The sequence below is a fragment of the Pezoporus flaviventris genome, unplaced genomic scaffold (genome assembly GCF_033815535.1).
Source record: "Pezoporus flaviventris isolate CSIRO_AGI_PZ_B2104156 unplaced genomic scaffold, CSIRO_AGI_Pfla_v1 ptg000107l, whole genome shotgun sequence".
Classification (NCBI taxonomy): Eukaryota; Metazoa; Chordata; class Aves; order Psittaciformes; family Psittacidae; genus Pezoporus; species Pezoporus flaviventris.
The window spans coordinates 841,319-863,660 of record NW_026892655.1 but is presented as its reverse complement, the minus strand read 5'-3'; the positions used below and the strand labels follow the sequence as shown (position 1 = coordinate 863,660).

Genomic DNA, 22,342 nt, shown 5'->3' with positions numbered 1-22,342 from the left:
CTTGGACCGGGGCCGCTGCTCCCCTGCACGTCCCGGTGGGGCCGGGAGCTGCTCCCGCCGGGGCCACTGCTGCGGCAGAGCCAGAAATACCGGCAGGACCTGCTGCCACGGCTGACCAGGGCCGGGAGCCGGCGCCGCCCTGCCCGCAGCGCTGCTTCACAGGGACGAGGCCCCATGCAGGGGCCCTCAGCACGCAGGAGCCAAGGCAGGGGACGGCACTGCAGCACAGGACACGAGCTCAGCGCCAGCCGGTGTCAATGGGGACCTGGCAGTGCCCAGTCCTGCCCTGCGTGATTCAGGCTGCAGGGGACAGGGGTGTGGGGTGGTGCTGGCGCGGTCCCAAGCCCACGGGCAGCCCAAGGTGAGAATTGGCCTTTTCCTCTGACCCTGTGGCACGGACCAGGAGGCTAAAAATACCCCTCAGCGCCGGGCTCCCACGCCCTCTTTGGCACCAGCCCCGCCGAGGCGCCTGCTGCCGGGACAGCCAGTGCCAGGGGGTGCCGGGGAGCCGGAGCTGCCCGCGCTGTTGGGGAGCTGCCAAAGGCTGTGGCCGGCAGGCGCTGCCCCCAAGGACACGCTGTGCTGCTCCCGCTGCGTGTCCCGGCCCTGCTGCAGGATCAGGGCGTCCCTCCGCAGCCCCACCGGCACCGCAGCCCCACCGGCACCGCAGCCCCACCGGCAGCACAGCCCCACCGCAGCCCCACCGGCACCGCAGCCCCATCCTGTCCTTTGTGCATTTATTAGAAAAACCAACAACTCCCCCCCATCCCCAGGACAGAACCGACAAACGGGACAGAGGCAACACCGAGGGGCCGAGCCCCCTCTGCCGTCCCGGCCACCCCCCCCCTCCGCGCCCGGGGCCGCCGCGCCGGGACCGGGAGGAGGGCGCTGGGCCAAAAGCCGCCCGCAGCTTTCCAAGAGGGGTGGGTTCGGCGGACGGACGCGGACGATGGCGCAGCACCGCTGCCCGGTGCCGGCACACAGGCAGAGCTGCCGGGCAGCACGGGTGCTGGAGGCGAAGGCACCGGGGCACAGGGACAGGGACGGGCCTGGGGGCAGCGCAGGGACCCGCTGCCCTCCAGGGAAAGTGCTGGGAGACGTGGAGGGCTCCAAATAAATTAAGGGAGTCACCAGAAAGGCACCGGCGGCGTGGGGCGGGGAGGGGGGGGGGCGAGCCCCAGCCCCTGCTCCGGAGCCGCCGCGGACCGGCACAGACCTGCGGCTCGGCACCGGCCGTCACGAGCACCCTGCGGGGCCGCACCGCGCACCGGGCTGGCTGTGGAAGGAGCCCACCGGCGGTTGGTGCTGCCAGGGCCCGGCCGTGGGGCAGAGCCCCCGGGGCAGCGCGGTGGGGTCGGAGGCAGCGGGGCTGGGGGCCGGCTCCGGGGACAGGGGCGGCTGCCGGGCGGCCGCAGAGGCGAGGTAGGTGTTGAGGAGCTGCGCGATCTCCTCCACCTGCGGGCAGAGCGGACACGGGGCAGCCGGGGGCAGCCTGCGTGGGGCAGGGGGGGGATGCAGAGGGGCTGGAGCCCCCTTACCTGGGAGGTCTCGAAGAGCAGGTCCCGGTCCTCCACGGAGATGCGGAAGGTGCCGCTGTCGGAGGCGCCGAAGGAGGAGATGCGGCTGTAGCAGAAGCTGTCCAAGGGCTCGGGCTCCCCGGGCTTGTAGAGCGAAACGGCTTTGGCACCGATGCCGAGCCAGAGCCGCTGCGGTGCGGCCCCCACGGGGCTCTGCGGTGACAGAGGGGGTCACAGAGCTGCACCGGCCATGGCTGGCCCCCCATCCCGGCCCCGCAGCCCCCGGTTCCTCACCGCACGCACGTCGACGTCGAAGAGCGTGGAGCCGAAGCCGGGCCACTCGCGCACCAGCGCCACGTAGGCGGCCATGGCCTCTGGCCGGCCCATGCCCTGCAGCAGCTTCCACTTCTCCAGGATGGCGGCCATGGTGCTGGCACCCTCCTCCCGCAGGCGGCCCCGCAGGCGCTGGTCCCGCTCCGCGCGCTGCTTGGCCAACGCCTGCCCCCAGAGCCCCCCGGCCAGGAGCCCCGCACGCAGCCGCGCACCCCGGCACTTGGCGGGGGGCCGGTGGCAGGGGGCCGGCAGCCGCGCGTGTAGCACCTGGGGTGGGAAGAGCTCCTCGAGGCGAGGGAAGGGAGCGTGGGTCGAGAAGTCGCTGTTGAGGCTCTGCAGGCGCAGTGCGGCCAAGGTCTGCAGCGTCTCCTCCGACGTGGGCACGTAGCCCCGCAGCACCATCTCGTGTGCCTGCGGGAGGGCGGCGTGAGCTGGCACGGCACGGCCATCATGGCATGGCACAGCCAGCACGGCATGGCACAGCACGGCCAGCACAGCATGGCATGGCATGGCCACCATGGCATGGCACAGCACAGCCACCATGGCATGGCACGGCACAGCCACCATGGCATGGCACAGCACAGCCATCCCACCATGACACGGCATGTCCCCCATGGCATGGCACAGCACAGCCATCCCACCACGGCATGGCACAGCACAGCCACCATGGCATGGCACAGCATGGCCATCCCACCATGGCACAGCACAGCCACCACGGCATGGCACAGCATGGCCATCCCACCATGGCATGGCACAGCGCAGCCATCCCAGCATAGCATGGCACAGCACAGCCACCATGGCATGGCACAGCATGGCCATCCCACCATGGCATGGCACAGCGCAGCCATCCCAGCATAGCATGGCACAGTCACCATGGCATTGCACAGCACAGCCATCCCAGCATGGCACGGCACAGCCACCATGGCATGGCACAGCGCAGCCATCCCAGCATAGCACGGCACAGCCACCGTGGCTTGGCGCAGCATGGCCATCCCAGCATGTCACAGCATGGCCATCCTAGCATGGCACAGCACAGCCACCATGGCATGGCACAGCACGGCCATCCCAGCATAGCATGGCACAGCCACCATGGCAGGGCACGGCACAGCCACCATGGCTTGGCGCAGCACGGCCATCCCAGCATGGCACAGCACGGCCATCCCAGCATAGCATGGCACAGCCACCATGGCAGGGCACGGCACAGCCACCGTGGCTTGGCACAGCACGGCCATCCCAGCATAGCATGGCACAGCCACCATGGCAGGGCACGGCACAGCCACCGTGGCTTGGCACAGCACGGCCATCCCAGCATAGCATGGCACAGCCACCATGGCAGGGCACGGCACGGCACAGCCACCGTGGCTTGGCACAGCACAGCCATCCCAGCATAGCACGGCACAGCCACCGTGGCTTGGCGCAGCATGGCCATCCCAGCATGGCACGGCTCGGCGCTGCCACACCATCACGGCTCTCACCTGCTCAAAGAGAAGAGCAAACTCCAGGCTGTCCCGCGGGACGTTGTCCGTGTCCAGGAAGCCGTAGTGCTTGAAGCAGAGCCGGCACGGCGGGTCCTGCTCCCGCTCCTCCCCAGCCAGGCTGCAGAAGAGACTGGCCCCATCAGCATGGGGGCGGGCAGGGGGAGGCTGCCCCATCTCACCCCATCCCATCCCATCTTCCCCATAGGCAGCAGAGCAGGACATTTACTTTTCAAACCTGGTGAGGACGTCGGCCAGCAGCGTGGCGCTGCCCACGGGGTGCTCCCGCCGCCGGGACTGCTCATAGAGCGCAAAGAGATTGGGGCTCTGGGACAGCCCCAGGCGCGACACCAGCTCCTGGGCCACCTGGGGTGAGCCAAAGGCAAGGGGCAAGGACAGAGAGGTCAAGGTGGGCAAAGCCCCGGCCCCTCTCCACCGGCGCTCAGCTGGGGCAGACCCGCAGGAGCCCTTCACCACCCGGAGCTCGCTGCTTGCCCAGCCCCTCACGTCGAATGCCCCTCGCCCGCTGTGCCTGCAGCCCCTCACCTCCTGGGCCGTGGTGTGGGAGCTGATGGCCACGCTGCAGGCTGGCGCCCCGGGGCAGTGCACGGTGCAGATCATCTCCTGCCGCCGCATCAGCACCAGGATCTCCTCCAGCGAGGGCACGCACTCCCGCCCCTTCGTCTTCCCCAGCGCCTCCCGGATGAAGCAGGCATACTCAGCCATCTCCGAGGCAGGGAACCGGCTCTCTGTCCTGCAAAGGCGCCGGGGGGGGGGGTCAGAGCAACACTGACCCGGTGCGGGCTCCGGCACCCTCCCTGCCTGCAGCCGGTGCCCGGTGCCCCGCCGGCACTCGCCTGTCCAGGTGGAAGCGCAGGAAGCGCAGGACGGGCGGGGAGGGCAGGAAGGTGCAGCTCATGCAGGTGAGCAGCTGCCAGTAGTGCAGGTCGCCCTGCCCGCCCGGCGCCGGCGGCTCCGTGGTCTGCTTCACCAGCTGGCAGTAGATCTCGTCCACCAGCGGCGGCAGGTCCAGGCAGGTCTGCAGGACGCCCTGCATCAGCGGCACCGGGTCCCGCTCCGACTCCAGCTGCTGCAGCGAGTTGAAGAGCTTCACGGCCTCGTCACGCAGCGCCGTGTAGCTGCGGGGGCCAGGGGCTGCGGGACAGCATCGGGGTTAACAGCCCCATGGGCTGTCGCAGGACCACCCCTCCCGAGACCCAGGCACCCGGGGCCCAGTGCCTCCCTGCCCTGCACAGCACCCTGCAAGGCCATGGGACCGGGCTTTGTGCCCCCGCCTGCCCCTCACCGCTTTGGTCCAGGCTGCCGTAGGGGAAGGGCAGCAGGGGAGCGTAGAGGGGGCTGCTGGTGTAGCGCAGGATGGGGTTGCAGCGGTAGATCTGCTCCAGCACCTCGGGGCTGCCGCAGTGCTCCTGGGAGGGTGAAACAACGAAGTCAGCTGCAGAGGGCCTGCCGGGCTGAGTGTTGGCACAGGTACCCATCACGACCTGGCACTGGTACCCACCACCACCGCTGGGTACAGGTACCCACAACCATCACTGCCCAGCACAGGTACCCACCATCACTGACCAGCACAGGTACCCATTATCACTGCCTGGCACAGGTACCCATCACCGCCCGGCACAGGTACCCACCATCACCGCCTGGCACAGGTACCCACCATCACCGGTACCCACCATCACCGCCCAGCACAGGTACCCACCATCACCACCCAGCACAGGTACCCACCATCACCGGTACCCACCATCACCGCCCAGCACAGGTACCCACCATCACCACCCGGCACAGGTACCCACCATCACCGGTACCCACCATCACCGCCCAGCACAGGTACCCACCATCACCACCCGGCACAGGTACCCACCATCACTGGTACCCACCATCACCGCCCGGCACAGGTACCCACCATCACCGGTACCCACCATCACCGCCCAGCACAGGTACCCACCATCACCACCCGGCACAGGTACCCACCATCACTGGTACCCACCATCACCGCCCGGCACAGGTACCCACCATCACCGGTACCCACCATCACCGCCCAGCACAGGTACCCACCATCACTGGTACCCACCATCACCGCCCGGCACAGGTACCCACCATCACCGGTACCCACCATCACCGCCCAGCACAGGTACCCACCATCACTGGTACCCACCATCACCGCCCGGCACAGGTACCCACCATCACCGGTACCCACCATCACCGCCCAGCACAGGTACCCACCATCACCGCCCGGCACAGGTACCCACCATCACCGCCCAGCACAGGTACCCACCATCACCGCCCGGCACAGGTACCCACCATCACCGGTACCCACCATCACCGCACAGCACAGGTACCCACCATCACCGGTACCCACCATCACCGCCCAGCACAGGTACCCACCATCACCGGTACCCACCATCACCGCCTGGCACACGTACCCACCACCGCCACCACCCCACGGCACACGAGTCCCCCCCGACCACCCCCCCCCCACCAGCCCCACAGGGCTCACCTCAACATCGCGCATCAGCAGCTGGGTGGGTGTCTGCACCGGTGCTTTGCTGTCGATGACCTTCTGCACCGCGCACACCCAGCGCACGGCCTCCTTCAGGCGCTCCGTGTACAGGCGGTAGCAATGCTTCCTGCCGAACACCGTCACGCTCCAGTAGCCTGCGAGGGACAGAGGCACAGACACAGCTCACCCGCTGCCCACCACCGGGCACAGCCCCTCCTCTGCGTGATGGAGACCCCCGGGTTGGGAGGGTGACAGAGAGCACAAGGTGCTTCCCAGCTGATGGGTGCCGGCCCCTTACCCGTCTCCTTGTAGGTCTGCTTGTCTGGCCACAGCACGGAGCAGAGGCTGGTGAGCACGAGGGAGCCCAGCCGCCGGGCCCCCTTCTCGTTGCTGCTGTAGTAGTCCAGGGAGTCGGGCGTCAGCACGAACCAGTACTTCCGAGGCCGGATCCAGGGGGTCTTCACGCCTCCCCGCACCTCCCGCTGCAGCCAGCCTGGGAAGGGGATGATGCTTCAGCTCCTACTGCTGCCAGCAGCATCCATCCCACCAGCCCTTTGGTGCAGGGCAGCGTCTGCCCAGTGCTCCCTGTGCCTCTGGCGTGGGACCCAGAGGTGGTCGGAGCACGATCTGCCGGCTCCGGAGGCCCCTGTGCCCAGCATGGCTGCACCCACCTTTAATGAGAGCGTCGGGGTCATCCTCCACTGGCCCTGGGCCCTTCTCCACGATGAGGCTGCGCATCTCCTCTGCGACAAGCAGGGACCTGAGGGTGACACGGGGCTGAGCGCTGATGCCCACCGGAACCTTGCAGAGCCCTGGAGCAGGGACCTGGCCTGTGGGCTGGGAGGATCCGGGTCCTGAGGGGCTCTGGGCACCCCACAACCCCACGGTGGGAACGCAGCAAAGCCATCGGGTGCAGATGACCCTGGCTAAAAATAAGCTGTTTGCAGTCGTGGCCCTGCCAAGGAATTCGGAAAATGAACAACCAGGAAGGAATGTTGGCGGCCGTGTCAGCACTGGGAGGACAGGGAGCGAGCAGGCCCCTGTGTCCCCGGCACCCCATATCCCTGGGCGTGCACTGCCCCAAGGCATGGCCTCTACTGGTGGACATGGCCCCACAGAGCCCCTGTTGGCTGAGCCTGCGGCAGCCAAGCCATCAGCATGGCAGAGGGATGGAGACGTGCCCAACGACGCACTGGGGATGGGGACAGAGCGTGGCTATCCCGGCTCTGCCAGCCTCTGCTCTAGCCCATAGACCAGCAGAGCTTGGTGCTGGCCCCATGGGCAGGATGGTGCAGCACATGCCAGCACCAGTGCATCCTACCAGTGTGTGTCAGACCCCCAGCCCCTACAGCACCACGCAAGGGATGGGATGCCTAAACGGGACCGACACAGCATCACTCACCGCTCCGAGCCACTGCTGCTGCGGGTGGGCTGGCTCAGGCTCACCTCCAGGGACCCCTGCGGAGGAAGGAGATGTCTCAGCCCCAGTGGCACCCAGTGGCTCGCCAGCCCGGCTCCAGGCCTAGAGGGACAGGCTCAGTCCTGCTGCAGCGGGGCCGGGAGCCCCGGTGTCCGCACGGCAGCCGCGGGGGCACTCCAGGGTGCGGAGCAGGCGCCGGGCGCTCAAGCTGCGTGTCCTCGGCTGACCCGGCCGGCTGCACACCGTGCAGAATTGCACAAGGTCAGTGCTGAGTAATGCGCTTAGGGCACAAAGTCCCATTGTAATGGGGCCACTGACTTCCCGCCCGCGGCGGTGGGACGCGGCGCAGGGAAGTCCCTGGCCCCGCAGCGGGACAGGGGCCGGTTCCTCCTCGTGCAGCGCAACCCGGCATGGACGGTGCCGCTCACGTGAGGACCCCGGGGCACGTGCTGGGACACGAGGCAGAGCCCAGGCACGGGCAGGCACCGGCAGTGCCCGGTGGGGCAGCCGGAGGAGCGGCGGGGATGGGAGACGGCTGCTAAAAATAGTGCCAGGGAAGGGGGAGCCGCTGCAGGTACGGCTGTGCCAGGGCCTAGCGCTGGCACTGCTGTGCCAGGGCATTAAGGGCACTTGTTGCACGGGGCCAGTGACTGCCCCACTGCAGAGGACCCCACACGCTGCTGCATGGCTGCAGGCACCAACATGGGCCCAGCTCCTTACCCCCGCGAGGACGAGGCCATGGCGGCTCCTTCTCAAGGATATAAATAACCCGGAGCGGAGCCGCGGTGGCAGGGTCGGGGTAGCTGCTCCCACGCTCCCAGGAAGGGGCGGCCGTTGCAGCCGGTTCCCAAAGAGCCCTGGCCACGGTGACGGGCTCCCTGGGGAGCCGGCGTCACGACCGCCCCCGGCCAGCCCCGGCCCATGGGACGCTGGCAGCCCAAAGACCTCTCCTGCCACTGCCGTGCCCTTGGCACTGCCACCGATGTCACCGGGCCCAGCTCCAGCCCTGCCGCTGTCCCCTGTCCCTGTGGGACTGGCAGAAGGAGACCCGCTGGCGGGGGACAGGCGGGGTAGGGGGGTCAGGCCCGTGCAGCGGGCACCGGGAAAGGGGCCGCAGCAACCGGGAGAGCGTCACCACCGCCAGACGGGGCAGGAGGCAGCCGGGATGGGCAGGAGAAGCGCCCGGGAGCCGGGCTCCCCCCCGCAGCCCCGCGCTATCCCCGTTCCCCACGCAGCCCGGCCGGAGGAAGCGCCGGTTTCCGCCGCTCCGCTTCTCTAAACAGAGGAAGCGACCGGAGCGGGGAGATCCAGGCCCGTTCCCCGCACGTGCTCCCGGGTCTGGACCGAGCAGGTCTGGACCGAGCTGGTTCCACGCACCTCAGGCAACCCCGGCGGCCGCACGGGGCAGCTCCGGTCCCGGTGCGGATCCGGCGCTGCCGATCCCCGATCCCCCCCCCCCCCCCGGGCTGCCCACCCGTCCTGGCAGCGCCCCGGTTTCGCTCGCACCCCTGCACCGCTCTGGGACCCCCCCCGCGCCTCGCGGGGACGCGCCAAGGGCAGCCGGGGCGGGGGGACCGGCGGGGACGTGCGCGGGCAGGCGCGGGGCCCGGGCCGAGCTGCGCACCCGGGCGGGAGAAGCCGCGCACCACCGGTCCCGCCGCCCCGTACCCAGCCGAGGCCCCGGTGCATGTCCCGGCGCCGGTACCGGCCCCACCTGGTCTCCCTGGGCGCGGAGCTCGAAGGACGCTTCCTCCTCCTCCTCCTCGCCGTCCGCCTCCCGGTCCGCCTCGCCGTAGTCCCGCCGCAGCAGCGTGAAGCCCTGCCGGCAGCACAGCAGCCACCACAGCCCGCCCGGGAACGGCATCGCCCCGCCGGCACCGGACGGCACCGGGACGGGACCGGCCCCGCCGCGCACCGGCCGCCACAACCGGGACCGGCCCCGCCGCCGCCCCGGGCGGGCCGGGCCGGGCGCGTCACCGGCAGCCGCCAATCGCCGTGCGCGGCCCGGGGCGGAGTCAGCGCGCCCGGGGCGGCGGGGCCGCCGCTTGCGTCAGCTGCCGGGCGGGGGCTCGCGATGAACCGGGGGGGGAGCACCGGGAGGAGCAGCGGGGGGGCCCCGGCTGCGGCGGGGCCGGTGCTGCGGGCACCAGGCACCGCCTGAGCCCGGTGTGAGCACTGGCACCGCACGCAGCTCGCCGGTACCGGCACCGGGCCCCGTGCCAGGCAGATTGCGCAGAGCGAGCTCGTTCCAGCAGCGCCGGGGTTTCACTGTCTGCACGTCGAGCCCCACGGCACCGGTGCCATGCGCTGCCCCGCATGCCCCAGCACCAACACCCGTCCCGGGATGACAGCTCAGCCGGTGTGGTGCCAGTGCCAAGCGTGTGCCAGCGGCAGCTCATGGGCTGGAGGGCCCTATGCTTGGCATGGGAGCGGGTACAGGGGGCTCATGGTGGGGTCACACCTGGTCCCGCAGCAAAGCAGCACAGCTCAGCTTGGCCCTGGGCCCTGCCTGGCAGCAGAGGGTCCATAGGTGCTGGTGCTGTGGGTGCTGCGCAGGCGCCTGGGCCCTGGCCTTGCTCTCAGAGCCCCAGAAGGGGTTAAGCACATCAGCCCCGGCTCTGGCTGAGCTACAGCTCTTGGGTCACCACGGTCTGCGGGAGCCGGGTGCTGGGATGCGCACGCAGGAAGCGCCGATGCCAGCTCTCCTCCCACACAGCCTGCGCCGGGGCTGAGCCCTGCTTCGGGGCCATTGGGGCAGGCAGAGCGGGCAGCGGCACCATGACAGAGGTGATGGGGGACACAGCGATGTGAGGAGATGGCAGCACCGCTGCGGGGCCAAGCCCAGCACTGCCGTGGGGCCAGTGCAGGGAGATAGTGCCTGAATCTGGCCCCACCATCAGCAGGGACAGCCGAGGGCTGTGGGGGATGAGGGTCCATCGCCCAGGCCCTTCACTGTAGGGATGCGGATGCTGAGTCAGCAGTAAAGGTGTTTCCGGCTCAGCAGGAGGTGAAGGGTCCAGGACAGCTTCTCCCATCGGAACGCTGGGTTGATCCCCAGAGGGCCCTGGGGGTGAGCAGGAAGCAGCCTCCAGCCCGGCAGCACCAGGAGGTGCTTCCCCACATGCCTGGCTCCTCCGCGGACACCGCATGGGCGGCTGTGCCAAAGCCAGGTCCCGTCCCGCTCCCGGCACCCTGGTGCAGCCGCACGGGGCCGGGGGTCTGTGCCCTCGCAGGGTGCCAGCCCCGGGGCTCGCAGCCCCTCCGGCACCGCGGGGGCAGCGGCCTGGGCTCGGCCCCACTCCCGCCCCACCGGCCCCCCCCCCCCCACGGGGGAGCCGCGCACCCCGCGAGTCCCCGCTCCCGGCCCCGTCCCTCCGCCCGCAGCCGGTCCCCGCCCGCTCCACGGCTGCCGGGGTCGCCCCGCACGCAGGAACGGGCGGGACACGGGCAGGGAGCAGGCAGGAAGCGCGGGGCTCTGCTGCCGCCTGCAGGCACCCCCGGCCGGCACCGATGGGCACGGCCTGACCCCCCCCCGCCCCGTCCCGGACAACCCCGGCTCGCACGGGGCCGGCGCTCACCCACCGGGATTGGAGCGGGGTTTATTGCGAGGGTGGGAACCAGCCCGGGCCCACCGGAACCGCACAGCCCCGCAGGACGCGTGAGCCGGCACCGCACCCCAGAGCACGCGTGACACCGCATCATCCCCTGCAGCACGGCACCCCGGTTCACATGTGACAGGACGTGATCCCCTGAAGCACGTATGACATTACGTGGTCCCCTGAAACACGTGTGACATTGCAGGGTCCCCCCAGCCCAGCAGTTCACTGCACAGCAGAGGCACTTGCAGGGCTCACGGGCTCTGTGGGGCTGCTCTTCCCTCTGCCTGTGTGTGCTCAGGCACCGTGTGGGACATCGGTTCTGCCATGCCCCGACGGGGCTGTCCCAAGGGAGCCGCAGAGGGTCCGAGCCCCGGGGTGCTGGTCCCTGTCCGGGCCACGGGCACCGCGTCCCTACACCACATCGGGGCAGGTGGAGAGCGACGTGCGCCGGCGGGGACTGGGGCAGCCGGGGCAGCGCTGGTCAAGGGGCCCCACGCAGCCGGCATCGCTGGCCAGCAGCCACAGCTCGCGGCGGAAGCGTTGGCCCAAGAAGGCGTAGAGCAGCGGGTTGAGGCAGCAGCGCAGGTACGCCAGCCCGCCGGTGACCAGCAGCGCCAGGTCCTTGCGGCGGCTCTGGGCGCAGCTCACCTCCCAGCTGGCCAACAGCTCGGCCGCATCCAGCAGCACCATCAGGCTGTGGGGCAGCTGCAGGGCCACGAACACCAGCACGAGGGCCAGCAGCACCCGCAGCGCACGGTGGGGCTGGGCACCGCGGGCCGCCAGCAGCGTCCGTGCCACGGCCGCGTAGCAGCTCGCCATCACCACGAAGGGCACCGCGAAGCCCAGCACGACCTGCACCAGGTTGGTGGCCCCTCGAGCCGCCCGTGAGGCCGCGCCGGGGAAGACGACGCGGCAGAGCCGGAGGTGCTGGTGCTGCTGCACTCGGCCGTAGATGAACTGGGGCAGCGCCAGCAGCGCGGCCAGCAGCCAGGCCAGCCCCGCCGTTAGCCAGCCGTGGCGGCGAGCCCGCGGGCGCAGGCGGCAGGCGGCCGGCACCCGCACGATGGCCACATAGCGGTCCAGGCTGATGCAGGTGAGGAAGAGGAAGCCACTGTAGAAGTTGAGGGCATAGAGGCCCTGCAGCGCCTTGCAGGTGGCTGTGCCCGGGGACCAGCCCTGCAGCGTGTCTGCGACAGCGAAGGGCAGCGTCAGGAGCAGCAGGAGGTCGGAGAGGGCGAGGTGCAGGAGGCAGACGTCGGTGATGCTGTGTGCCTGGCGGTACCGGGTGTGTGTGAGCAGCACCAGACCGTTCCCCACCGTGCCCAGCAGTGAGAGCAGCAGGTAGACGGCAGGCTGGTAGGTGCGGGCAAAGCTCTGCACCGCCTGCTTCTCACAGAGCTCGGGCAGGATGCTCCCTTCCCACGAGTCCCCGTCCTCCCATGGGTAGAAGTCGGTGGTGGCAGTCAGCTCCATGGGGATGGGGCTGGGGGTCACCTGCGCAGAGGAGGGTGTCAGGGATGCTCGTACCCAGGGAGCCTCCTCCACCCAGCCCTGCACTCAGGCAGTTTCCGTCTCGCACCCACCCCAAGCAGACGGAGGTTCGCCGTGTGCTCATTGTGAGAGCAACCACAAGCTTCAGGAGCAGTCACTAGCGGTGCAGAGCTGGTGGAGACGTGACCCCGGCCATGGCGTCCCCGATGCAGCTCCACACCCCACAAACAAGCCGTGCTGCTCCTCAGCTCCCCAGGGGCTCAGCACCCAGCCCACGGCCCTGGCGGCCCTACGCAGATGGACTTGCCCAGAGCACCCATGCAGCACCCTGGGGACACCAGTGCTGACAGCCCCACAACTGCCCAGTTCTGCTCCCAGCCAGGGAGGTCTTGGAGGGTCCCATTGCCTTGCCCAGCCCGCAGGCAGCTGTGCACACTGCTCCCAGCTCCCAGCCTCTTGGCCCTGCTCCGGGCAGAGGGACAGCACCGCTCCTGGGCCCCCATTGCCATGGAGGTCAGGATCCAGCATGGCTCTGGCTCAGAGCAGCCTCCTGACAGCAGTTTCACCCCAGCTCCCACCAGTGAGCCTGATCCCGCACCCATTCCATGGCCGCAGCTGGGATGTGAACTCAGTGCTGCGGGAGGTTGACTCCCCAGCAGCTCCTGCAGCCCATTCCCTGCTCCAGGCCCTGGGGTCTTGGGGCACTGGGCACTGCCCTGCGTTCCTAGGGCTCTGCCTTTCAGCCCAAACCCAGCCAGCTCATGAGAGCCATTTAAAAGCAACAGAAAAAGGCAGTGAAGGGGGTGCTCCCCCCGCTCCAGCGAGCCCCTTGCCCCGCAGCCCTCACCTGCTCCTGCATGGCGCAATGGGACCCTTCCCCTGGCTGGTGGGTCTGGAGCCCTCGGTGTCTCGCACTCTGCAGCCTGTGGTTTGACCACGCGCAGCTCCCGATACTGAGAGCGGTGCAGAGCTCACAGGCCCAGCCCCGGGGGCGGAAGGCAGGGAGACAAACGTGACCCCGCTCTGGAGCGCATCCTGCATCTTCTACTCTGTGGCTACCACCTGTGCTCTGGGGGTGGAAGTAGCAGCACTGCTGAGCCCCTGTCCTGCGGGGCTGGGGGACAAACAGGGACAGCAGGGTCTGCGGGGGGACATCCAGTGTTGGGTGATCCCAACCCTATTGGGCCTGTTTGTGGCTCCTGCCCCACAAGGGCTGCCTGGTTCCCGGCTGGAGGGAAAGGGCCATGGAGCTGAGCATGGGCCGGAGCTGAGCTGGGCACCGGCAGGATGCTGCTCCTAGAGCAGCCTTGCCCTGCACCCCACAGCCCTGCAGCACTGGGTATCCTGTTCCTGGTTGTTGACAACAAAATTCCCAGCTCCTCATTAAGGAGCAGCTTAGTTCTTGTAGGGCACAGGCCCCACTTTCCTCTCCCCAGGGAGGAACAAACTGATCCCCAGCTTTAACGGGCTTCCATCCATTTGCTGTGCTAATCCCTCAATCCCCCTTTCTCCCCGCTGCAGCCGTCTCTGTCGTGGTTTATCCCAGCTCTGCCTTCGGCCCTCCTGCTGCCTGCAGCTGGGCAGGGTCCCTGCCAGCCCCCCCCCCGCCTCGCCCCACCTGTGGGTTTCTGTTCCCTCTTTCGCCTGCCAGCCCAGGCTCGGCTCTGCCTGCACAGGAAGCTGCCCTGGCACCCGCAGCCCTGCCCCGCGGTGCCCAGGACGGGTGGGCAGCGCCCCGGTGCCAGCGGTGCGGAGCTGCCCGCACCGAGCCCTGCCAGGGCCCCGGTGCACCCCATCCTCGGGGCTGCGTTTGTGGGGCTCACAAGCACAGGGGTACACCGAGCACTGCGCGGTCTGTGGGGCAGGCAGCATATGTAGGACACGCGGTTGCCAGCCCCCCCCCCGTGGGTGTCTGGGGATGTTTGGGAACAGACAAGATAAATCCCATCTTCTGCACCACTGGAGAGAGACAGGCGGCCCCGAGACCCGCAGACCTTAATCTGCGGCTTGATTACAAACTGCTGCCACATCTGCTGCGGGTGCGCTGGGGGGCACCTCTTCAGCCGCCCCCCCCTCCTGCCCGGCTACCGCGGGCTCTGAGCACCGAGACCAGGACCCGGTAACACCCGGGGAGCTCCCTGCACGTCCTCATTCGCATCCCCAAATATAACCCCCGGGGAGCATCCCTCGGGGGCGCGGCACAAGGGAGAGCGGGGGGGGGGGGGGAGGCCGTGGCTCTGCGCTGCGCCGCATCCCGGTCCCGGGGACGCCCCCCCCCGCCTCCCGCCGTGGGCGGAGCCGCCGGCCCCGCTCCGCCGCGCGGCTGCAGCACCGGGAGCGGCGGCGCCGAGGGCGCTCGGGGCGCTCCAGCATGAGCGCTCGCCGCCTCCTCGGACTCCTGCTCGCCGCCTGCACCGGCCTCCTGTGCCCCGCTCCCGGCTGCCTCGCACGTAAGTGGGGCCGCAGCCCCGGGAGCGGCCGCTCCGCACTGCGGGACCGCACCCGTTGCCCGGCCCCGCACCCCTGAGCCGCACGATTCCCTTCACCTCCGTTCTCCCGGCCATCCCCCCCTTCTGCCCCGGGCATCCCCCGTTCTCCCCCGACGCCCCGGTCGGCATCGTCCCCAAGGTCACCCCCGGACACAGGCGTCCGTGCGCCCTCCCCCCCGCCCTTCCCCGGTCCGCTCCTCCGCAACCCCGCGCCGGTGGCACCGCACCGGCCCGGAGCCTCCGGGGATGCCCCAAGCACCCGCCCCGCTGCGCCGCATCCCCGGGGGCGGCCGCGCTCCGCCAGCACCGCCGGCACCTCGGCCATCGCCACCGCGGGTACCGGCCCGGCCGCGGGGCGCCACCGGACTGGTCCCTGCGGCCCCTCGGAGCCGGAGCCCTTGGCCCCTTCCCCAGGGGCCGGGGTTGTGTGAGGACGCGCGGGCTGCGGGGTGTGAAGGCGAAGGACGGTGCAGGCAAGGGATGCTGCAGGCAAGGGATGGGGCAGGCAGGGATGCTGCAGGCAGGGACGGTGCAGGCAGGGGCGGTGCAGGCAGGGACGGTGCAGGCAGGGGCGGTGCAGGCAGGGGCGGTGCAGGCAGGGACGGTGCAGGCAGGGGTGATGCGGCATTAAGCGCAGCGCGGCTGCCCTGGCCCCGCACTGAGGCCGGGGATGCTGCAAGCGCTCCTGGGCTCCCCGGTTCCGTCCGACCGGGCCCGGGGGGGGGGGGGGAGGCCCTGCGCAGGGCTCGGGACCCGGCTGGAGCCGTCTCTGGGGGGGGGGGGTTTGCCCTGGGCGGGGCGGGGCGGGGCGGGGGGGGGGGGTCCCTGAGCTCACGTCAGTGCAGCGGCGGCCGGTGCGGGCGCCGGGACCCGCAGAGGTGTGTCAGCTCCGCTGCAGTGGGAGGGCAGAGCGGGAGCTGGACCCTCCGCTCCCTGCGGGGTCCCGGGGTCCCCAGAGCCATAGAGGTCACCTCAGGGCCCCGAGCCCGGCCCCAGCCCCGCTCTCCCCGCAGGACCCTGCTACGATGAGCTCGTCTCTCCCCTGTACTCCTGGTCCCTCGGTGCCTCCTCCAGATACAACATCTTCTACTCGGCCACCTTTGCCCGGCTGCACAGTGAGTGCCAGGGACCGGGGTGCAGACGGGGTCGGGGGGAAGAGCCATGGGCAGAGGTGTCCCCAGCAAGGTCTTGCCTCGTGTGGGGCTGAGGGGTCCTCGGATGCTCAGCCGGGGTGGGGGTGAGCCCCGCAGCCCTGCAGCTCCCACCCACAGCCGGGTGCTGCAGTGGGGCTGAGCCGCTCCCCCTGCAGGCACCAGCGGCTGGTCCCCTGACCCCCGGGACAAGCAACCCTGGCTCCAGATCGACCTGATGCAAAAGCACCGGATCAATGCAGTGGCCACGCAGGGGACCTTCAACACCTACGACTGGCTGACGCGCTACATCGTGCTCTACGGGGACCACCCCACCAGCTGGAAACCCTTCTTCCAGCAGGGCAGCAACTGGGTAAGGGCAGCCCAGGGGTCCCTGCAGGAAGGGGATCCTTGGGAAGGAGGAACTGCCTGGAGCGAGGTGCTGATGATGGCCCTTCATCCCCAGACGTTCTTCGGGAACGTGAATGAGAGCGGGGTGGTGCGGCACGACCTGCACTACCCCATCCTCGCGCGCTACATCCGCATCATCCCGGTGGCCTGGAACCCGCGCGGGAAGATTGGGCTGCGCCTGGGCCTCTACGGCTGCCCCTATCGTGAGTACCCGAGCTGGGGCTCCAGCAGCCCCGCATGGGGTCGGCTCCAGCACGTCTGGAGAACCCTTTCCCAGAGGGGCTGTGTCCGAGCCGTCTGCAGTCATCAGCTCTGGCATGAAATGTAACAGGATGGAGCATTCCCCATGCCAGGCGCCTGCTGCTGTGGGCAGCGACGTGACCGGGGCCACTCTGCTCTCCCCAGGGTCCCACGTGCTCTACTTCGATGGGGATGATGCCATCTCCTACCGCTTCCGGGCCAAGAGGATCAGCACCATGGAGGATGACATCTCCTTCAACTTCAAGACGCTGGAGCAGGATGGGGTGCTGATGCACGGCGAGGGCGCTCAGGGTGACTACATCACAGTGGAGCTCAAACAGGCTCAGCTCTTCCTGCACATCAGCTTAGGTGAGCCAGGGCTGGGGGATGTAGGGCTGGGGGACACAGCGCTGGGGAGCCGCCAGCTGAGCCTGCCCGTCCCCAGGCAGCAGCCCGGTGCATGCCACCGAGGGCCACACGACGGTGACGGTGGGCAGCCTCCTGGATGACCAGCACTGGCACTCGCTGCACATCGAGCGCTATGGCCGCCACGTCAACCTCACGCTAGACGGGGAGGTCAAGCGCTTCCGCTGCCACGGCACCTTCGACCAGCTCGACCTCGACACGGAGGTGGGTGCGGTGGGCAGGGAGCTGCCAGGATGCTGATGCACAGCAAGCCCAGCAAGGGGCTGACCCTCTCCCTCTGCCTCCCAGCTCTTCTTTGGGGGCGTCATTGACCAGGACAAGCAGCACCTCACCTACCGGCAAAACTTCCGGGGCTGCGTGGAGAACATCATCTTCAATGGGGTCAACATCGCCGACCTGGCCCGGCACCGGAGACCCAACATCCGCTTTGAGGTCCAGCCCTGGGTGGTAGCCCCTGCCCAGGGGCCCTATCCCTATGGGGTGATGTGAGGACGGGCAGCGGCTGTGCTCAGCCGAGCGGCACTGCATTGACCGCGGGAGGTTGTTCCTGGCCCGGGGCGTCTGCCTGGTTCTGCCAGGCAATGGGATTGATCGGGAGTGATGGGGGCCAGGGCTGTGGGGATGGGTTGAGATGGGATAGGGTGGGATGGGAGGGCAGGGGATGGGATGGGATGAGGGGGCATCCCCCTGCTCACCACCTCCTGTGGTCGCCCCCAGGGCCGCGTGGGCCACTACTGCCGGGACCAGCTGTACAACCCCATCACCTTCGCCGGCATCAACAACTACGTGCAGGTGCCAGGGATCCCCCGGAGGAACCGCCTGTCCGTCAGCTTCCGCTTCCGCTCCTGGGACACCGCCGGGCTCCTGCTCTACACCAGCTTCGCCGACCGCCTGGGCTCCCTCGAGGTGGTGCTGAGCGAGGGCCAGATCAACGTCTCCATCGCCCAGCCCGGCAAGAAGAAGCTGGAGTTTGCCGCAGGTGGGCTGCGGAGCCAGCGTGGGGCGGGTGTCAGGCTGGAGGCGGTTTCTCTGATGCACGATCCTGTCCCTGCGCAGGGCATCGCCTCAACGACGGCTTCTGGCACTCGGTGCAGCTGGTGGCGCGGGACGGCTCGGCCGTGGTGACCATCGACGATGACGATGGCGCCGAGTTCCGGGTGGCGCATCCCTTCCAGCTCCGCACCGGCAGCCAGTACTTCTTCGGAGGTGGGTGGCGGGGGGAACCGGGGCGATGGGTGCCTGGGGACTGCTCACCACGCTGTGCCTTGCAGGCTGCCCCAAGCCGGCCTCAGTCACCGGCTGCCGCTCGAACCAGACGGCCTTCCACGGCTGCCTGCAGATGCTGAACGTGGACATGCAGCCCGTGGACATGGAGCTGCTGGAGCAGCACCGGCTGGGGCAGTACTTCAACGTGTTCTTCAACGTCTGTGGCATCACAGACAGGTACCAGTGGAGACAAGGGTGCTGGCTGGGCACAGGCGGGCACTGGGGGCTGCGCTGGTGCCAGGACAGGAGCCTTCTGCGCCCTCAGGTGTACCCCCAACCTGTGCGAGCACGACGGCCGCTGCATCCAGTCCTGGGATGACTTCATGTGCATCTGTGACCTGACAGGGTACAAGGGAGAGACCTGCCACAAATGTGAGCTGGGGGTGTCGGGCTGGGGGACAAGCACGGGCCCCTGCAGTCCTCCCACTCCCCCCCCCACGCTGACCCCAGCCCCGTTTGCCTCTTCCAGCCCTTTACAAGGAGTCGTGCGATGCTTACCGGGTCAGCGGGAAAACCTCAGGCAACTACACCATCGACCCGGATGGCAGCGGGCCGCTCAAGCCCTTCACCGTGTACTGCGACATCCGAGGTGGGGGCAGCGGGAGGGTGCCCCCCTCTACCCAGTGCCCCCAGGGGCCAGCCTCTGCCTGTGGGTCAGGAGCAGGATGCAGGGAGCAGGGGGGTCCTGGGGTTTGCACCTAGCATCCCCCCCTGCCTCCACAGAGGACCGAGCGTGGACCATCATCCGGCACAACCGCCACTACGCCACGCGGGTGACGGGCTCCAGCGTGGACCAGCCCTACCTGGGCGCTGTGGAGTACTGGAACGCTTCCTGGGCCGAGGTCTCGGCGCTGGCCAATGCCTCCGAGTACTGCGAGCAGCGCATCGAGCTCCACTGCTACAGCTCCCGCCTGCTCAACACCCCCTGTGAGCAGCGGGGGGAGCATCGGGGCCGTGCCGCGGGGCCCCCGCGGTGGGACCACGCTGCGGGACCACGTCCTCACCCTCCCGTGTGCCCGCAGCCGGGCTGCCCTTCAGCTTCTGGATGGGCCGTCACGACGAGCGGCACTACTACTGGGGGGGCTCTCGGCCGGGCATCCAACGCTGCGCATGCGGCCTGGACAAGAACTGCGCTGACCCCAAGTACTTCTGCAACTGTGATGCTGACCACGCGCTGTGGTGAGTGCTGGCGGGCTGCGATGGGGGCACAGGGGCTGGGTTGGCCAAGGGGCAGAAGCCCCTCACGGCCCCTCCGACACGTGTGCCGTGCGCAGGAGGATGGACAAGGGTCTGCTGACCTTCGTGGACCACCTGCCCGTCACACAGGTTGTGGTTGGAGACACCAACCGCACCGGCTCCGAAGCCCAGTTCCTGCTGGGGCCCCTGCGGTGCTACGGAGACCGTGAGTGACCGGATCCGCAGCGGGTCCCGTGGGGTGCTGTGGCTGTGGTGCTCCATGCCCATCCCTCACCGCTCCTGCTCCCCACAGGCAACACCTGGAACACCATTTCCTTCAACAAGGGCGCAGCCCTGCTCTTCCCCACCTTCCAGGCCAACCACAGCCTCGACATCTCCTTCTACTTCAAGACCACCGCCCAGTCCGGCGTCTTCCTGGAGAATCCCGGCTCCCGAAACTACATCCGTGTGGAGCTCAACAGTACGGGCGGGCAGCGGGGCGAGAGGGGGGGACGTGAGCGGGGCCTCCTCCCAACGCCGTGTCCCTACAGCCACCAGGGACGTGGTGTTTGCCTACGACATCGGGAACGGGGACGAGAACCTGACGGTGCGGTCGGCGGTGCCCTGGAACGACGACGAGTGGCACCAGGTGAAGGCTGAGCTCAACGTGAAGCTGGCGCGGCTGCGGGTGGACAAACTGCCCTGGGTGGTGCGGCAGGCTCCGCCGCAGAGCTTCGTGCGCCTGGACTTCGACAGACCCCTCTATGTTGGTGAGAGCCCCCCCCCAACCGCATCCCCGGTGCCCGGCTCCCCGTGGGGCGCCGGCGGTGACGCTCGGCCCCGCTGCAGGCGCGGCGGAGCACAAGATGCGCCCGTTCCTGGGGTGCCTGCGGGCGCTGCGGATGAACGGGGTGACGCTCAACCTGGAGGGCAAAGCCAACGAGACCGAGGGCGTGCGGGTCAACTGCACCGGGCACTGCCAGGACCCGCCGGTGCCATGCCAGAACAGCGGGCTCTGCGTCGAGCGCTACAGCCACTACAGCTGCAACTGCAGCGTCTCTGCCTTCGACGGGCCCTTCTGCAACCACGGTGAGCGCGGGGGCCTCGCCGGGGCTGCCGTGGGGCTCCCGGGTGTTCCCCCCCGGTGCTCCCATCACCCTGCGCGTGCCCCGCAGACATCGGCGGGTACTTCGAGGAGGGCACCTGGGTGCGGTACAACATCCTGCCCATGTCGCTGTACGCTGCCCGCGAGTTTGCCAGCATCATCAGCAGCCCCTGGCAGCCCCTGCCCGGCTACAACCTCACCAGCGAGGAGGTGAGCTTCAGCTTCAGCACCACCGCGGCGCCCGCCGTGCTGCTCTACGTCAGCACCTTCGTCAAGGACTACATGGCCGTGCTCATCAAGGATGACGGTGAGGGAGCCTGCGGGGATCTCCTCGGGTACCACGGCCGCACGGGACCTTCCTTCCACCAGCACTGCGGAGGGGCTGGACCCACTTCCCAGAGCCCTGGCCCCACTGATGGCCCCACTCTGCCCACAGGGAGCCTGCAGCTGCGCTACCAGTTGGGCACCAGTCCCTACGTCTTCGCCCTCACCACCAAGCCAGTGACAGACGGGAGGCCCCATAGGGTGAACATCACCCGCCTGCACCGCACGCTGTACACGCAGGTATAGCCCCGTGGGGCTCGGGTGAGGCTGGGAGGGGGCACAGGCAGGGTGTGGGAGGCAGAGGAGGCTCGGCAGGAGCTGGCACCGTCCCTTCCCCAGGTGGACTATCTCCCGGTGATGGAGCAGCAGTTCTCCCTGTTCGTGGACAGCAAGCTGGACTCGCCCAAAAACCTGTACCTGGGGCGCGTGATGGGTGAGCTGGGTCCTGCCCTCAGCTGCCTACTCCCATGCTGGGGGCTCGGGGGCTTCTCTGCCCAGCACGGTCCTTGCCCTCTGCAGGGGATGAGCCTTCTCCTCCTGTGCCCCCACAGAGACCGGTGTGATCGACCCCGAGATCCAGCGCTACAACACGCCCGGCTTCTCAGGCTGCCTCTCGGGGGTGAAGTTCAACACTCTCGTCCCTCTCAAAGCCATCTTCCACCCCACCAGTGTCCTGAAGCCCTACAGCATCCGTGGGGAGCTGGTGGAGTCGAACTGTGCCTCTATGCTCCCCCTCACCACCATCCTCATCCCTCCCGAGATGGACCCCTGGTACATGGACATAGGTAGGTGCTGTGGTACCCCCCCCCCCAGCAAGCCTCAGCAGCGGAGGGGATGCTGCAGCACAAGACCCTGCTGCAGCCAGGTCTCAGCCTCTCTGTCTCTGCAGATTTCCCCCATGTGCACGATGACGGCTGGATCGGGATCATCATCGGGTGTAAGTGAAGCACCCGGCCGGTGCCCACCACCTCTGCCCTGGCCCTGTGTTCCCCCCCCACAAGCCCCTCACCGCTGCCTCTTCCCTGCAGTTGTGATCTTCCTGCTCCTGCTGCTCGGGGGGCTGCTGGTGCTGCTCTATTTCTACCACCACCGCTACAAGGGCTCCTACCACACCAACGAGCCCAAGGCCATCCAGGACTACGGCAGCGCTGCCAAACCGCTCTCGGCACGCAAGGACCAGAACCTGCCCCAGATCCTGGAGGAGGCCAAAGGGGATTAGTGGTGCCCGGGGGTGGGACGCGCTCGCAGCCCCACAGCCCTGGGGCCGAGCGAGCATCGCAGGACCAAAGGGCCGAGCGCTCCTGAACTGCCAACACCCGCCGCGGGGCAGGACCGGCCCCGGAGCGCGGCCGGGACCCAGCGCCCAGCCCCGGGCACGGCGGCAGCGCCGGCTCTGCCCCACCGGGAGCCCCGGTACGG

At 69.1% G+C, this 22,342-nt stretch overlaps 3 protein-coding genes across 4 annotated transcripts; 1 reads left to right on the top strand and 2 right to left on the bottom strand.

Annotated features, from left to right (window-relative positions):
* Positions 1-1,156: 1,156 nt before the first annotated feature.
* PLEKHH3 (pleckstrin homology, MyTH4 and FERM domain containing H3) lies at positions 1,157-9,186 on the bottom strand. Of its 2 annotated transcripts, none has more exons than XM_061477498.1 (13): positions 8,981-9,186; positions 7,249-7,304; positions 6,518-6,606; positions 6,145-6,339; positions 5,844-6,001; positions 4,632-4,755; positions 4,183-4,480; positions 3,872-4,079; positions 3,555-3,691; positions 3,326-3,446; positions 1,812-2,261; positions 1,539-1,730; positions 1,157-1,455 (listed from the first exon to the last, which is right to left on the bottom strand). In XM_061477498.1, exons 1-13 carry the CDS (start codon positions 9,128-9,130, stop codon positions 1,237-1,239), a joined length of 2,397 nt encoding a protein of 798 aa, XP_061333482.1. In that variant the 5' UTR covers positions 9,131-9,186; the 3' UTR covers positions 1,157-1,236. The 2 variants fall into 2 exon arrangements, with proteins under 2 accessions (XP_061333482.1, XP_061333483.1); XM_061477499.1 differs by having other exon boundaries at positions 3,564-3,691.
* A 1,898-nt stretch (positions 9,187-11,084) lies between these two features.
* On the bottom strand, positions 11,085-13,471 carry CCR10 (C-C motif chemokine receptor 10). The gene is made up of 2 exons (XM_061477540.1): positions 13,204-13,471; positions 11,085-12,359 (listed from the first exon to the last, which is right to left on the bottom strand). Exons 1-2 carry the CDS (start codon positions 13,213-13,215, stop codon positions 11,277-11,279), a joined length of 1,095 nt encoding a protein of 364 aa, XP_061333524.1. The 5' UTR covers positions 13,216-13,471; the 3' UTR covers positions 11,085-11,276.
* Positions 13,472-14,623: 1,152 nt separating this feature from the next.
* On the top strand, positions 14,624-22,257 carry CNTNAP1 (contactin associated protein 1). Its single transcript, XM_061477501.1, has 24 exons — positions 14,624-14,806; positions 15,859-15,960; positions 16,155-16,348; positions 16,442-16,589; positions 16,792-16,995; positions 17,072-17,256; positions 17,341-17,484; positions 17,770-18,031; positions 18,109-18,258; positions 18,324-18,495; positions 18,584-18,690; positions 18,788-18,907; positions 19,042-19,245; positions 19,341-19,497; positions 19,593-19,720; positions 19,808-19,975; positions 20,046-20,264; positions 20,344-20,583; positions 20,670-20,906; positions 21,036-21,163; positions 21,263-21,356; positions 21,475-21,708; positions 21,813-21,860; positions 21,952-22,257. The coding sequence occupies exons 1-24, from the start codon at positions 14,728-14,730 to the stop codon at positions 22,140-22,142; spliced, it is 3,915 nt and encodes a 1,304-aa protein (XP_061333485.1). The 5' UTR covers positions 14,624-14,727; the 3' UTR covers positions 22,143-22,257.
* Positions 22,258-22,342: the final 85 nt, after the last annotated feature.

Excerpts from the sequence above, each read along its gene's own strand:
- PLEKHH3 (XM_061477498.1), bottom strand. The coding sequence starts at position 9,130 with ATGCCGTTCCCGGGCGGGCTGTGGTGGCTGCTGTGCTGCCGGCAGGGC. Across the intron at positions 2,262-3,325 it reads TTGCTCTTCTCTTTGAGCAG|GCACACGAGATGGTGCTGCG; the intron begins GTGAGAGCCGTG and ends GCCCTCCCGCAG. Across the intron at positions 1,731-1,811 it reads TCGACGTCGACGTGCGTGCG|AGCCCCGTGGGGGCCGCACC; the intron begins GTGAGGAACCGG and ends CTGTCACCGCAG.
- CNTNAP1 (XM_061477501.1), top strand. The coding sequence starts at position 14,728 with ATGAGCGCTCGCCGCCTCCTCGGACTCCTGCTCGCCGCCTGCACCGGC. Across the intron at positions 16,996-17,071 it reads CTTCCTGCACATCAGCTTAG|GCAGCAGCCCGGTGCATGCC; the intron begins GTGAGCCAGGGC and ends GCCCGTCCCCAG. Across the intron at positions 18,908-19,041 it reads CGTGTACTGCGACATCCGAG|AGGACCGAGCGTGGACCATC; the intron begins GTGGGGGCAGCG and ends CTGCCTCCACAG.